The 16,739-nt window shown below is 35.6% G+C and overlaps 1 protein-coding gene across 24 annotated transcripts in view; it reads left to right on the forward strand.

Moving 5' to 3' along the window:
- LOC122224032 (coiled-coil domain-containing protein 7-like) overlaps window positions 1-16,739 on the forward strand; it is a 233,006-nt gene that overhangs the window by 145,843 nt on the left and 70,424 nt on the right. For 20 of the 24 annotated variants that reach the window (XR_006204633.1, XR_006204632.1, XM_042945283.1 and 17 more), the window contains one exon: window positions 5,669-5,779. The exons of the other annotated variants lie outside the window; for them this stretch is intronic. Coding sequence is in view for 18 of the 20 variants with exons in the window: in XM_042945283.1 (XP_042801217.1) it covers window positions 5,669-5,779 (111 nt within the window). In the remaining 2 variants the exon portion in view is untranslated. The remainder of the gene's footprint in view (window positions 1-5,668; window positions 5,780-16,739) is intronic. 24 annotated transcript variants of the gene reach the window in all.

Raw genomic sequence — 16,739 nt, forward strand, 5'->3', positions numbered from 1 at the left:
CCAAAATCTATAAAGAACTTATCAAACTCAATACTCAAAAAACAAATAATCCAGTAAAGAAATGGGCAAAAGACATGAATAGACACTTCTCCAAAGAAGACATCCAGATGGCCAACTGACACATGAAAAAATGCTCAACATCATTCATCATCAGGGAAATACGAATCAAAACCACAATGAGATACCACCTTACACCTGTCAGAATGGCCAACATTAACAACTCAGGCAACAACAGATGTTGGCAAGGATGCGGAGAAAGAGGATCTCTTTTGAATTGTTGGTGGGAATGCAAGCTGGTGCAGCTGCTCTGGAAAACAGTATGGAGGTTCCTCAAAAAACTAAAAATAAAACTACCCAATGACCCAGCAATTGCACTACGAGGCATTTATCTAAGGTATACAGGTGTGCTGTTTCGAAGGGACACATGCACCCCCATGTTTATAGCAGCACTATCAACAATAGACAACGTATGGAAAGAGCCCAAATGTCCATCGATGGATGAATGGATAAAGAAGATGTGATACACACACACACACACACACAATGGAGTATTATTCAGAAATCAAAAAGAATGAAATCTTGCCATTTGCAACTACGTGGATGGAACTGGAGGGTATTATGCTAAGTGAAATTAGTCAGAGAAAGACAAAAATCATATGACTTCACTCATATGAGGACTTTAAGAGACAAAACAGATGAACATAAGGTAAAGGAAACAAAAATAATATAAAAACGGGAAGGGGGACAAAGCAGAAGAGACTCATAATTATGGAGAACAAACTGAGGGTTATGGGAGGGGTTGTGGGAGGGGGGATGGGCTAAATGGGTAAGGGGCATTAAGGAATCTACTCCTGAAATCATTGTTTCACTATATGCTAACTAATCTAGATGTAAATTTTAAAAAATAAAAAATAAAATTAAAAAAATTTTTTTTAAATTTCAATACTAACTAATAAACTTCAGATCAATGGAGCAGATTAGAAATTCCAGAAATTAATCAAAGAATGTCATATTATAGTGTAAAAACAAAACTGGTCATGTAAAAAAGAAAACAACAAAAAACATTGATTGTTTACCAAATGGCATTAAGACAAATGGAAAAAATAAAATGTGAGATTTTTATCTATACTGCTTAAAAATATGATTTTATAAACTATTTCCATGAAAAAACAAACAAAACACAAATATTTTTTATTCAAATATAATTAACATACAGTGTTTTATTAGCTTTATATATGCAATAAAATGATTCAACAATTCTATACATTATTCACTGCTCATCACAATAAGTGTGCACTTAACCCCCTTCATCTATTTCACCCATATACCCACCCACCTCCCCTCTGGCAATCACCAAGAGTCTGAATTTTTGTTTGTCTATTTTTATTGTTTTGTTTGTTTCTTAAATTCCACATATTAGTGAAATCATATGGTATTTGTCTTTCTCTGACTGACTTATTTTACTTAGCATTGTACCCTCTAGACCCATCCATGTTGTTGTAAATGGCAAGATTTCATTCTTTTTCATGCCTAAGTAATATTGTATTATATATATTTAAAAAAAAAACATCGCTTGTCTACCAAATGGTATTAAGACAAATGGAAAAAAGAAAATATGACATTTTGTTTGCTTTTATATCATGATTATTGTAAATAATGCTGTAATAAACACAGAGGTGTGTATATATATTTATATATACACACACATATATATGCACACATATTTTTATTAGTAATATTCTTGGATTCATTTTTTCTTTATTTTTTGTATCTATTACACATTTTTGATTTGTGGTAACCTTTAAGTTCATATATAACATCTTATGCATCTATATTAAGTTGATTGTCCTTTAAGTTTGAATCCACTCTAAAAACTCTTACTCCTCATGACCCCATGTTTTTTGTATAAGACATCATACTTTACATATTCCCTTTTATTATGGGAATCCCTTGTTTGATTTTTATAGGTATAATTTATTTTACTGCTTTTGTGTTTTAATTTCTGTACTGGTATTATAAGTAATCTACTGTATTATGTTTGTGTTTACATGGGAAATTTTTTCCTTTCCTAATTTTCCTATTCCTATTATGACTTTTCATTTCCAGTCAAAGAATTCCTTTTAACATTTCTTATAAACCTGGTTTAGTGGTGTTGAATCCCTTTAACCATTTTGTTTTTCTTTTCTGAGAAACTCTTTATCTCTCTTTTTATTCTGAATAATAGACTTGATGGATAGAGTATTTTTGAAGGCAGGTGTTTACCTTTCAGCATTTTGAGTGTATCACACCACGTCCTTCTAGCCTGGAAAGTTTCTGCTGAAAAATCAGCTGACAGCTTTATGGCGTTTCCCTTGTATGCAACTGCTTTCTCCTGCTGCTTTTCAAATTCTCTATCACTAATTTTGTCATTTTAATTGGTATGTGTCTTGTTATGGACCTCCTTGGGTTGATTTTTTGGGGTGATCCAGGTGTGCTTTCTGGATCTGGGTTTTTGTTTCCTTCCCCAGATTTAGAGGTTTTCAGCCATTATTTCTTTAATTAAATTTTCTTCCCTCTTTATTCTCTCTTCTTCTGGGATCCATATAATCCAGATTTTATTACACTTGGTTATGTTGCTGAGTTCCTTTAACCTATTCTCATTTTTATTTTTCTTTTTGCTGTTCAGCTTGGTTGCTTTCCATTATTCTGTCTTCATTGATCTGTTCTTCTTTTACACTAGCCTACTATTTATTCCTTGTAGTGTATTTCTAATTACAGTTATTGAGTTATATCTAATTGTGTCTTTTAATGTTTTCTATCTCTTTGTTGAAGGTCTCGCAGAGATCCTTCACTCTTTTTTCAAGTCCAGTAAGTATATTTGTGACCATTGGTTTGCATTCTTTATCAGGCATTTTGTTTATCTCTGTTTCATTTAGCTCTGTTGCTGTGATTTGTCCCGTTCTTCCATGTGGGACATATTCTGCTATCTTCCCATGTTGTTAATTCTCTGTTTGTTTCTATATATTAGGAAATTCAGTTCTCTCTCCTGATATGAAAGTAGTAGCCTTACAAAGAACAGATCCTATGCTGCTATGTAGCACAATGTACCCTGTTCTCCAGAACCAGACACTCCATGAATGTCTTCTATGTGGGTTGTCTCTGCCCTACTATTCTGGCTAAGCATCATTTGCCTTCAGTTCAGATGGCTGCAATGGCACCCTTTGCATCTATTGGGCATGGTTTGATCCCTGTGTTATTAACAGAACAGTCTGGGGGCACCATGAGCTTGTAGATCTGTGGTGTCAGCCTTCAGACCTGATCCCAGGCTTTGGCCTGTTTGCTGGGGCTGCAGTTGCTGTGAATCACTCTCCTTGTGCAGGGTATTTGGTTCCTGGGAGCATCCAGCAGTTAGATTAGATGCCAGCCCTCATTCTGTCTGCTGGGGCTGCAGGTGCACTGATTGTCAAGGCACTCTGTCTGTACTGCCAGTAATAAGGTTTCACTGCTGGGGTTGGAGTTGAACTGATGTGTGTGGTCATGTTCCACTCCCTCCAGAACAAGAGTGACTTTGGAGTGGTACCAGTCACTGCTGTGGATACTTACAGGTGTGATGCAGCAGGAGCCATTTTGGTGGGGCTTCTGCTTAGGGTGGCAGGTTGGATAGGGTGCTGCAGGAGAATGTGGGCATGGGGCATGGATGTCAGCAAGATAGGTGGAAAGGTTTAAATTGGTTCCCACAAGTGTCTGACTATCAATGATGGGGGAGAGAAATGGCACTTGCCAGTTCTTTTGTTCTTGGAGAAGTCTCCTAAAGCTCTCTGCCCCTTCAGCACACATTTTGAGACTATAAATAAATCTCCTTCATTCCCCTACGTGCATTTCAAAATGCTGCTTCTATGCTCTGTCTCAGTAAGGTTATTATGCTGTCTTTTTAAAGGTGGGAACTAAGTTTCCTATTGTCCTCTATCTCTCCCAGAGATGAGTCTCTGAATTTGAAAGTAACCAGATTTAATGGCATCTGGGTGGCTTAGTTGGCTCAGGTCATGATCTCACAGTCTGTGGGATTGAGCCCTGAGTTGGGCTCTGTGCTGACAGCTCAGAGCCCAGAGTCTGCTTCAGATCCTGTCTCCCTCTCTCTCTGCCTCTCCCCCACATATTCTTTCTCTCTCTCTCTCTCTCTCTCTCTCTTAACTATGTTTAAATAAACATTTAAAAATTAAAAAAATTAAAAACAAAAAAATAAAGTAACCAGAGTTAAACCCCCTGTTTTCAAAGCCAGATGTTATGGTGATTCATCTTTCCAGTGTAGGTCCCCTCTGTCTGTGGTGCCTGGTGTGGGGTCTGCTCCTCTCCATTCTCCATGTTTGTGGTATTCCCCCCATTTGTAGTTGGTATCACTGGGAGTTTGGTTCCCAACTGTATCACCACCCCTTCTACCCTTTTTGATGTGGCCTTCTCTCCATGATTAACGTGGAAAGCCTTTTCTGCCAGTTTCAAGTCAGTTTTTTGTGTTGATTGCACTGATGTGGCTGTTATCTAGATATGTCCCTGGATGTAGTGAATTTATGATCCTCCTACTCTGCTATCTTCTCAGAGGTCCAACATAAATTAATCTTGTTTGGAAAAAAACTACCTTAGGCATGACTTCATACCCAGAAACATAAGGGAAAGATCATTACAAATTAACTAAATAATAATTTAAAATTTCTGCACACAGAAATATCAAAAGCAAAATTAAAAGGCAAACAATAATCTAAGAAACTATTTGTGACAGTGAACAGGTTGTATCCTTATATAAAATACATATAAGTCTGTCTATAAAAATATTTAATGTCCATTTTTAGATTATTTCTTTACTAAAAATATAGTAAAAGAAGTTAGAAAAATGAATTCCTCCAACAGAAAAAATAGATGGCAAATATTTTTGTACTTGTTAATCAAGTAGGTTTATACTAATAATGAAATAATTTCCATTAAAATGATTTATAAAATACCAAATACTTAAAGTATATAATATCAGTTGGGAAAAGTGTGAGGAAACAGCTCTCAATATTACAAGTAAATAGGGATAGTGATTAAACATTTTCAGGAAAGCTGTATGAAAATATGTATCAATTATAATAAAAATACACCTATAGATATCAGTGACATTGGAAATGTATAGTCTCTTTGACCCATTTCATTTTTTAAATTTAATGTTGATAATAAAAAATATATGTGGCAAATCTATTCTGACAAATCTATTTATATATTAGCTGAAAATCATCAAATTTCTGTTTTATATATTACTAACTTTACCAGAACTAGGTAATTTTTAAATGGTAATGAGTCACATTTTTATATTGTTCACAATTTTAATAGGACTATCTATTGGCACTTCACTATAAATCAAAATGTTAACTGTTGGATTGAGATAGAAACATATTCTGTATTAAAGAGTAAATGACTAGGAGTAAATCTATAATTTTAATTTTTCAAAGTTTTATAAGGAATATATGTTGAAATTTGTCAAATGAACTTCTGGTATTTATGAATTATTTTTTTCTCCTCTTACTTGATATAATATATAAGACTATTTTCCTAACTTTCAAATATTATACTCTTCCTGGAATTAGAACACAGTAGGTGGATTTCAATAGTCTTTCTATATTTAATTTATTAAAAAGGCTTTTTATTTTCATCTTGGTAGATCAGGATATGTATGAACCCTCAGATTTTACCCTTGAAGATCTAGAACTTACTATAGGATACAAGGATCAAAGAGGAAGAAGTGGAGTTTACCAATCTCAAAGATTGAATGGTGGGTATAATATTTAAAAACATATTTAAAACTAGTAGTCATAAAATATTTTTTTGTTAGCAAATCTTAATTCCTTTAATATTGACAGATTTTAACGTAAGTAATCAAAGACCTGATAAAGACAAAACATAAAAACTTTGGTTTTCTGGACAGATAAAGAAAAAACCTTTGTTTACATTTTCTTGTCAACAGCAGACCAACAATCCAAGAAAACTTTGTTTTTTTAACTGAGAGTAAGCAGAACTTTAATCTCATACTAGTGTACTTTTAAAATACACTCATTTCATTTTTTTAAATATATGAAATTTATTGTCAAATTGGTTTACATACAACACCCAGTGCTCATCCCAAGAGATGCCCTCTTCAATACCTATTCCCCACCCTCTCCTCCCTCCCACCCCCCATCAACCCTCAGTTTGTTCTCAGTTTAAGAGTCTCTTATGCTTTCGCTCTCTCCCACTCTAACCTCTCTCTTTTTTTTTTCCTTCCCCTCCCCCATGGGTTCCTGTTAAGTTTCTCAGGATCCACATAAGAGTGAAAACATATAGTATCTGTCTTTCTCTGTATGGCTTATTTCACTTAGCATCACACTCTCCAGTTCCATCCACGTTGCTACAAAGGGCCATATTTCATTCTTTCTCATTGCCATGTAGTATTCCATTGTGTATGTAAACCACAATTTCTTTATCCATTCATCAGTTGATGGACATTTAGGCTGTTTCCATAATTTGGTTGTTGTTGAGAGTGCTGCTATAGACATTGGGGTACAAGTGCCCCTATGCATCAGTACTCCTGTATCCCTTGGGTAAATTCCTAGCAGTGCTATTGCTGGGTCATAGGGTAGGTCTATTTTTAATTTTCTGAGGAACCTCCACACTGTTTTCCAGAGTGGCTGCACCAATTTGCATTCCCACCAACAGTGCAAGAGGGTTCCTGTTTCTCCACATTCTCGACAGCATCTATAGTCTCCTCATTTGTTCATTTTGGCCACTCTGACTGGCGTGAGGTGATATCTGAGTGTGGTTTTGATTTGTATTTCCCTGATGAGGAGCGACGTGGGCATCTTTTCATGTGCCTGTTGGCCATCCGGATGTCTTCTTTAGAGAAGTGTCTATTCATGTTTTCTGCCCATTTCTTCACTGGGTTATTTGTTTTTCGGGTGTGGAGTTTGGTGAGCTCTTTACAGATTTTGGATACTAGCCCTTTGTCTGATATGTCATTTGCAAATATCTTTTGCCATTCCATTGGTTGCCTTTTAGTTTTGTTGGTTGTTTCCTTTGCTGTGTGGAAGCTTTTTATCTTCATAAGGTCCCAGTAGTTCATTTTTGCTTTTAATTCCCTTGCCTTTGGGGATGTGTCAAGTAAGAAATTGCTGCGGCTGAGGCCAGAGAGGTTTTTTCCTGCTTTCTCCTCTAGGGTTTTGATGGTTTCCTGTCTCACATTCAGGTCCTTTATCCATTTTGAGTTTATTTTTGTGAATGGTGTGAGAAAGTGGTATAGTTTCAATCTTCTGCATGTTGCTGTCCAGTTCTCCCAGCACCATTTGTTAAAGAGACTGTCTTTTTCCCATTGGATGTTCTTTCCTGCTTTGTCAAAGATTAGTTGACCATACATTTGTGGGTCTAGTGCTGGGGTTTCTATTCTATTCCATTGGTCTATGTGTCTGTTTTTGTGCCAATACCATGCTGTCTTGATGATACAGCTTTGTAGTAGAGGCTAAAGTCTGGGATTGTGATGACTCCCGCTTTGGTCTTCTTCTTCAAAATTACTTTGGCTATTCGGGGCCTTTTGTGGTTCCATATGAATTTTAGGATTGCTTGTTCTACCTTCGAGAAGAATGCTGGTGCAATTCTGATTGGGATTGCATTGAATGTGTAGATAGCCTTGGGTAGTATTGACATTTTGACAATATTTATTCTTCCAACCCATGAGCAGGGAATGTCTTTCCATTTCTTTATATCTTCTTCAATTTCCTTCATAAGCTTTCTATAGTTTTCAGCATACAGATCTTTTACATCTTTGGTTAGATTTATCCCTAGGTATTTTATGCTTCATGGTGCAATTGTGAATGGGATCAGTTTCTTTATTTGTCTTTCTGTTGCTTCATTATTAGTGTATAAGAATGCAACTGATTTCTGTACATTGATTTTGTATCCTGTGACTTTGCTGAATTCATGTATCAGTTCTAGCAGACTTTTGGTGGAGTCTATTGGATTTTCCATGTATAATATCATGTCATCTGCAAAAAGTGATAGCTTAACTTCATCTTTGCCAATTTTGATGCCTTTGATTTCCTTTTGTTGTCTGATTGCTGATGTTAGCACTTCCAACACTATGTTAAACAACAGCGGAGAGAGTGGACATCCCTGTTGTGTTCCTGATCTCAGGGAAAAAGCTCTCAGTTTTTCCCCATTGAGGATGATGTTAGCTGTGGGCTTTTCATAAATGGCTTTTATGATGATTAAGTATGTTTCTTCTATCCTGACTTTCTCGAGGGTTTTTGTTAAGAAAGGATGCTGAATTTTGTCAAATGCTTTCTCTGCATTGATTGACAGGATCATATGGTTCTTATCTTTTCTTTTATTAATGTGATGTATCACATTGATTGATTTGCGAATGTTGAACCAGCCCTGCATCGAGGAATGAATCCCACTTGATCATGTTGAATACTTCTTTTTATAGGCTGTTGAATTCGATTTGCTAGTATCTTATTGAGAACTTTTGCATCCATATTCATCAGGGATATTGGCCTGTAGTTCTCTTTGTTTACTGGGTCTCTGTCTGGTTTAGGAATCAAAGTAATACTGCATTCATAGAATGAGTCTAGAAGTTTTCCTTCCCTTTCTATGTTTTTGAATAGCTTGAGAAGGATAGGTATTATCTCTGCTTTAAACGTCTGGTAAAACTCCCCTGGGAAGCCATCTGGTCCTGGACTCTTATTTGTTGGGAGATTTTTGATAACTGATTCAATTTCTTTGCTGATTATGGGTCTGTTCAAGCTTTCTATTTCCTCCTGATTGAGTTTTGGAAGCACGTGGGTGTTTAGGAATTTGTCCATTTCTTCCAGGTTGTCCAGTTTGTTGGCATATAATTTTTCATAGTATTCCCTGATAATTGCTTGTATCTCTGAGGGATTGGTTGTAATAATTCCATTTTCATTCATGATTTTATCTATTTGGGTCATCTCCCTTTTCTTTTTGAGAAGCCTGGCTAGAGGTTTGTCAATTTTGTTTATTTTTTCAAAAAACCAACTCTTGGTTTCACTGATCTGCTCTACAGTTTTTTTTAGATTCTATATTGTTCATTTCTGCTCTAATCTTTATTATTTCTCTTCTTCTGCTGGGTTTAGGCTGCCTTTGCTGTTCTGCTTCTATTTCCTTTAGGTGTTCTCTTAGATTTTGTATTTGGGATTTTTCTTGTTTCTTGAGATAGGCCTGGATTGCAATGTATTTTCCTTTCAGGACTGCCTTCGCTGCATCCCAAAGCGTTTGGATTGTTGTATTTTCATTTTCGTTTGTTTCCATATATTTTTTAATTTCTTCTCTAATTGCCTGGTTGACCCACTCATTCGTTAGTAGGGTGTTCTTTAGCCTCCATGCTTTTGGAGGTTTTCCAGACTTTTCCCTGTGGTTGATTTCAAGCTTCATAGCATTGTGGTCTGAAAGTATGCATGGTATGATCTCAATTCTTGTACACTTATGAAGGGCTGTTTTGTGACCCAGTATGTGATCTATCTTTGGGAATGTTCCATGTGTACTCCAGAAGAAAGTATATTCTGTTGCTTTGGGATGTGGAATTCTAAATATATCTGTCAAGTCCATCTGATCCAATGTATCATTCAGGGCCCTTGTTTCTTTATTGACCATGTGTCTAGATGATCTATCCATTGTTGTAAGTGGGATGTTAAAGGCCCTTGCAATTACCACATTCTTATCAGTAAGGTTGCTTATGTTTGTGAGCAACTGTTTTATATATTTGGGACTTCCCATATTCGGTGCATAGACATTTATAGTTGTTAGCTCTTTCTGATGGATAGACCCTGTAATTATTATATAATGCCCTTCTTCATCTCTTGTTACAGCCTTTAATCTAAAGTCTAGTTTGTCTGATATAAGTATGGCTATTCCAGCTCTCTTTTGACATCCAGTAGAATGATAGATAGTTCTCCACACCCTCACTTTCAATCTGAAGGTGTCCTCAGGTCTAAAATGAGTCACTTATAGACAGCAAATAGATGGGTCTTGTTTTTTTTATCCATTCTGATACCCTAGTCTTTAGGTTGACGCATTTAGTCCATTTACATTCAATGTTATTATAGAAAGATATGAGTTTAGAGTCATTGTGATATCTGTAGGTTTCATGCTTGTAGCGATGTCTGGTACTTTATCTCACAGGATCCCCCTTAGGATCTCTTGCAGGTCTGGTTTAGTGGTGATGAATTCCTTCAGTTTTTTGTTTGGGAAGACCTTTATCTCTCCTAGTCTAAATGACAGATTTGCTGGATAAAGGATTCTCGGCTGCATATTTTTTCTGTTCATCACATTGAAGATTTCCCGCCATTCCTTTCAGGCTGCCAAGTTTCAGTAGAGAGAACGGACATGAGTCTTATTGGTCTCCCTTTATATTTTATTTTATTTATTTTTTTTAAATTTTTTTTAGCATTTATTTTATTTTTGAGACAGAGACAGAGCATGAATGGGGGAGGGTCAGAGAGAGGGAGACACAGAATCTGAAACAGGCTCCAGGCTCTGTGCTGTCAGCACAGAACCTGACACAGGGCTTGAACTCACGGACCACGAGATCATGACCTGAGCCGAAGTCGGCCACTTAACCGACTGAGCCACCCAGGTGCCCCTCCCTTTATATTTTAGAGCACGTTTATCCCTACTTTCAGAATTTTCTCTTTATCCTTGTATTTTGCCAGTTTCACTATGATGTGTCGTGCAGAAGATCGGTTCAAGTTACGTCTGAAGGCAGTTCTCTGTGCCTCTTGGATTTCAATGCCTTTTTCTTTCCCCAGATCAGGGAAGTTCTCAGCTATTATTTCTTCAAGTACGCCTTCAGCAGCTTTCCCTCTCTCTCTTCCTCCTCTGGAATACCAATTATGCATAGATTATTTCTCTTTAGTGCATCACTTAATTCTCTAATTTTCCCCTCATACTCCCGGATTTCTTTTATCTCTCTTTTTCTCAGCTTCCTCTTTTTCCATAATTTTATCTTCTAGTTCACCTATTCTCTCCTCTGCCTCTTCAATCCGAGCTGTGGTTGTCTCCATTTTATTTTGCAGCTCATTGATAGCAGTTTTTAGCTCCTCCTGGCTGTTCCTTAGTCCCTTGATCTCTGTAGCAATAGTTTCTCTGCTCTCCTCTATACTGTTTTCAAGCCCAGCGATTAATTTAATTTTATGACTGTTATTCTAAATTCATTTTCTGTTATATTGTTTAAATCCTTTTTGATCAGTTTGTTAGCTCTTGTTATTTCCTGGAGATTCTTTTGAGGGGAATTCTTCTGTTCCGTCATTTTGGATAGTCCCTGGAGTGGTGTGGAACTGCAGGGCACTTCCCCTGTGCTGTCTTGAATAACTTGCATTGGTGGGAGGGGCCGCAGTCAGACCTGATGTCTACCCCCAGCCCACCACTGGGGCCACAGTCAGACTGGTGTGTACCTTCTCTTCCCCTCTCCTAGGGGCAGGATTCACTGTGGGGTCATGTGGCCCATCTGGGCTACTTGCACAGTGCCAGGCTTGTGGTGCTGTGGATCTGGCATATTAGCTGGGGTGGATCGGCAAGGTGCACAGGGGCGGGAGGGGCAGGCTCAGCTCGCTTTTCCTTTTGTGATACGCTTCAGGAGGGGCCCTGCGTCACTGGGAGGGAGTCAGACCTGCCACCGGAGGGATTGATACGCAGAAGCACAGCATTGGGTGACATAAATTACTTGACAATTTAAAAACACATCTAAAATGTGATCAGCTTTAAAAAAAAAAAAAAAAAAAATATATATATATATATATATATATATATATATATATCTGCACACACACACACATATATACATATACATACATATATATACATATACGTATATATACATATATGCATGTATACATATACGTATATATAACATACATATATATATACATATATATGTATGTATGTGTCTATATATATACATATATATATATTTTACATAATCTGTACATCCAATGTCAGGCTTGAACTCCAACTATGAGATCAAGAGTTGCATGCACTACTAAGCCAACCAGAAGCTCTAAATGTGATCAGCTTAATTTATGGTTTTATTATTGAATTTTTCTTTAAGTTGAATATTTAAAACATTAATTGCCAAAATTGAAGTTCTACAGAACTAGTAAATGTTGTAAAGCTATTTGTACCATTTATTACTTCTTATAGTCTTTAATATTCTAATTATTATACTATATTTCTTAAATCTATTGACCAAGAAATCCTATCCTTTTTTTCATCTTGGAATAGAGTTTCATGGAATACTAGTTTAGAAAACACTTTTCTAGGAATTTTATACAGAAATGATAATTATTTAAATTCTAAAAGTAAAACATTCATCCATTATTCACATTTCAATTCTTATCAAGTATCATTTAATGCTAAACCATATTGGTTATTATCCAGTAGACCTTATTCAAGATATTGTTTATAGCTTTTTAAAATTTTTCAATATTTGAGTGTAGATAGCAACTGTTATATCATTTTAAAGGGAAAAGGAATATTTGTTTTCTTCTACTGTGCCTTGCTATTGATATTGGTATACAAGATTTTCTACAATTTGTGACATTGGTTTATAATTTTTAAAAAGTTATTTATTTATTTGTTTGTTTGTTTGCTTGATTCCTTGCTTGTTGGTTTTCTCTGTTTTCTTCAAACATGGATTAAGGAAAGTAGGATATTATTAGAGGATTAGAAAATTTCTATTTCAATTTTTTCTTAGTAGAATAAAAAATTGAATTTATCTCTAAACTTCTTATGAACAAAATAAAATCCAGGTATTATAGATTGTTTCTGTTATTTTTATTTTAAATATAGAAAGTTTTAAGAATTAATACAATGAACACTTGCGTGTCTGTGTCCCACTTAATAAATATAATAAATCTAAAATATTGAATTTCCCTCTTCATTCTTCTCAGATTATTGCCTCTCATTCTGAATTAGATGGCTATTAGCCCCATTTATTTCTTTATATTTTTGCTAAATATGTTTACATCTCTAAAGAATTTATTGTTTTATATGATTAAATGGTAGTATGCCATATGCTTTTTTCTTTAGCAAATTGCCCTTTTGGTTCAACAGTTGTAAGATTAATCACTGTTGATAATTTTAAATTTCATTTATTTATTTTTATTGTATATTGGTCTGGTTTTTGTTTTTTATTATTATTATGATTTTATTTTATTTTATTTTATTTTATTTTATTTTAAGTGTATTACAAATTTTGCCCATTCTCCTGTGGATATTTGGACTATTTATGTTAGGGGAGGTCTACCATATTCTTATGAAAGATAATGCAGAGGTAGTGTTCAAAAGTACAAATGCTGCAGATAGACTTCCTGTTTTTATGCCTACCTATGTCACTTACTGTGTAAATTAGTCAGTCTCTCCATGAACCTAGTTTCTTCATGTATTAAATATGACTAGTCATAGTGTCCACATTATAAGGTTATTGTGGGATTTAGGTGAAGAGTGCATAAACTCCATAAAATTATCTGCTATTATTATTTGCTATATCTGGTGAGAATTTTTCTACTATATTGTTGTAGTATATAAACACCTTTTTTTTTTTGCATTTTGTTTGCTTGTTTGTTTTTAGTTTCAGGTTTTTATTTAAATTCCAGTTAGTTAACATACAGTGCAGAATTAGTTTCAGGTATACAGTTTAGTGATTCATCACTTACATACAATACCCAGTGCTCATCACAACCAATGCCCCTCATAATTCCCATTACTGATTTAACCAATCCCCCTGCCACCCTCCCCTCCAGTAACCCTCAGTTTTTTCTCTATAGTTAAGAGTCTGTTTTATGGTTTTCCTCTCTCTTTTTTCCCCACTATGTTCAGCTGTTTGTTCTTAAATTTCACATATCAGTGAAATCTTATGGAATTTGTCTTTCTCTGACTGACTTATTTTGTTTCACAGTATAGTCTGCCTCCATCCCCATCATTGCAAATGGTAGATTTCATTCTTTTTTAGGGCTAATATACCACTGTGTATACATACATGCCTACTTTATTCATTTATCAGTCAATGGACATTTGGGCTCCTTCCATAATTTGGCTTTTGTTGATAATGCTATTGTGAACACTGGGGTGCATGTATCCCTTCAAATCACTATTTTTGTATCCTTTGGGTAAATATATAGTATTACAATTGATGGATGGTAAGAAATTCCATTTTTAACAATTTGAGGAACTTTATACTCTTTTCCAGAGTGGCTGTACCAGTTTGCATTTCCACATACAATGTAAGAGGATTCCTTTAATCTTCGCATCCTCACCAATATCTGTTCTTTCATGTGTTGTTAATTTTAGCCATTCTGACAAGTGGGATATGATATCTCATTGTAGTTTTGATTTGTATTTCCCTGATGATTTTGAGTATCTTCATGTTTCTGTTAGCCATATGGATGTCTTCTTTGGAAAAATGTCTATTCATGTCTTCTGCCTGTTTTTTAACCGGGTTATTTGTTTTTTTGGTGTTTTTATAAGTTCTTTATAGATTTTGGATACTAACCCTTTATCAGATATGTCATTTACAAATATCTTTTCCAATTCTAGATGTTGCCTTTTAAGTTCGTTGATTGTTTCTTTCCCTGCACAGAAGTTTATTTGTTTGTTTATTTTGATAAATTCTGAAAGGTTCCTGTTTGCTTTTGTTTCCCTTGCCTCAGGAGATGTATCTAGTAAGAAGCTGTTATGCTGATGTCAAACAGTTTGCTGCCTGTGTTCTCCTCTAGGATTTTGATGGTATCCTGTGTTGCATTTATGCCTTTCATCCATTTTGAATTTATTTTTGTGTTTGGTTTAAGGAAGTAGTCCAGTTTCCTTCTTTTGCATGTTGCTGTCCAGTTTTCCCAAGACCATTTGTTGAAGAGACTGTCTTTTTTCCATTAGAAATTCATTCCTGCTTTGTTGAATATTAGTTGACCATATAGGTGTATGTCCATTTATGGGTTTCCTATTCTGTTCTATTGATCTATATGGTGTGTGTGTGTGTGTGCGCGTGTGTGTGTGTGTGTGTGTGTGTGTGTGTGTGTGCCAGTACCATGCTGTCTTTGTTTTTCTTGAATGTTTATTATTTTTGAAGAAGAGAGAGAGACAGAGCATGAGCAGGGGAGGAGCAGAGAGAAAGGGAGACACAGAATCCAAAGTGGGCTCCAGGCTCTGAGCTGTCAGCACAGAGACTGATGCGGGCTCGAACTCACAAACCATGAGATCGTGACCTGAGCCTAAGTTGGATCGTTAACTGATTGAACCACCCAGACACCCCTATGCTGTCTTGGTCACTACAGCTTTGTAATATAACCTGAAGTCTGGAATTGTGATGCCTCTAGCTTTGATTTTCTTTTTCAAAATTCCTTTGACTATTCAGGGTCCTTTGTGGTTGCATACAACATTTGGATTGTTGGTTCTAGCTCTGTGAAGAATGTTGGTATTATTTTGATAGGGATTGCATTAAACGTGTGGATTACTTTGGGTAGTATAGACATTTTAACAATATTTTTTCTTCCAATTCATGAGCTTTGAATGTTTTTCCATTTCTTTCTGTTATCTTCAATTTCTTTCATAAGTCTACAGTTTTCAGAGTATAGGTATATCACCTCTTAGGTTATGTTTATTCCTAGATGTTTTATGGTTTTGGTACAATTGTAAATGGGATCAATTCCTTGAATTGTCTTTCTGTTGCTTCATTGTTGGTGTATAGAAATGCAACAGATTTCTGTACATTGACTTTGTATCCTGTGACATTACTGATTTCGTGTGTCAGTTCTAGCAACTTTTGTGGTGGAGTCTTTTCAATTTCTATATAGAATATCATGTCATCTGCAAATAGTGAAAGTTTGACTCCTTTCTTGCTAATTTGGATGCTTTATATTTCTTTTTGTTGTCTGATTTCTGAGGTTACAACTTCCAGTACTGTTAAAGAACAATGGTGAGAATGAGCATCCAGTCTTATTTCTAACCATACGGGAAAAGCTATCAGTTTTTCTGTTTGAGATGATATTAGCCATGGATCTTTCACATATGGTCTTTATTATGTTGAGTTATGTTTCCTCTGTCCTTTCTTTGTTGAGAGGTCTAATCAAGGCTGGATGCTATATTTTGTCAAATGTTTTTTTCTGCATCTATTGAGAGTATCATGATTCTTATCCTTTCTTTTATTATTTTGGTGTACCACGTTGATTGATTTGCAATATTGAACCACCCCTGTAGCCGGTGAATAAATGCCTCTTGATCATGGTAAATAATTATTTTAATGTACTGTTGGATTTGATTTGTTAGTATTTTGTTTAGAATTTTTGCATCTATGTTCATCAAGGATATTGGCCTGCAGTACTTTTTTAAAAAAATGTTTATTTTTGACAGAGAGAGAGAGAGACAGAGAGACAGCATGAGCAGGAGAGGGGCAGAGAGAGAGGGAGACACAGAATCTGAGCAGGCTTCAGGCTCTGAGCTGTCAGCACAGAGCCTGACACAGGGCTTGAACTCACAGGCCACGAGATCATGACCTTTGCCGAAGTCGGATGCTTAACTGACTGAGCCACCCAGGCGCCCCTGTAATACTCTTTTTTAGTGGGGTCTTTGTCTGGTTTTGGAATTAAGATAATACTGACTTCATAGAATGAATTTGAAAATTTTCCTTCCATTTCTATTTTTTTTGCAACAATTTAAGAAAAATAGATTTAAACTCGTCTTTAAATATTGGTAGAAAT

The sequence above is a fragment of the Panthera leo genome, chromosome B4 (genome assembly GCF_018350215.1).
Source record: "Panthera leo isolate Ple1 chromosome B4, P.leo_Ple1_pat1.1, whole genome shotgun sequence".
NCBI classification, from domain to species: Eukaryota; Metazoa; Chordata; class Mammalia; order Carnivora; family Felidae; genus Panthera; species Panthera leo.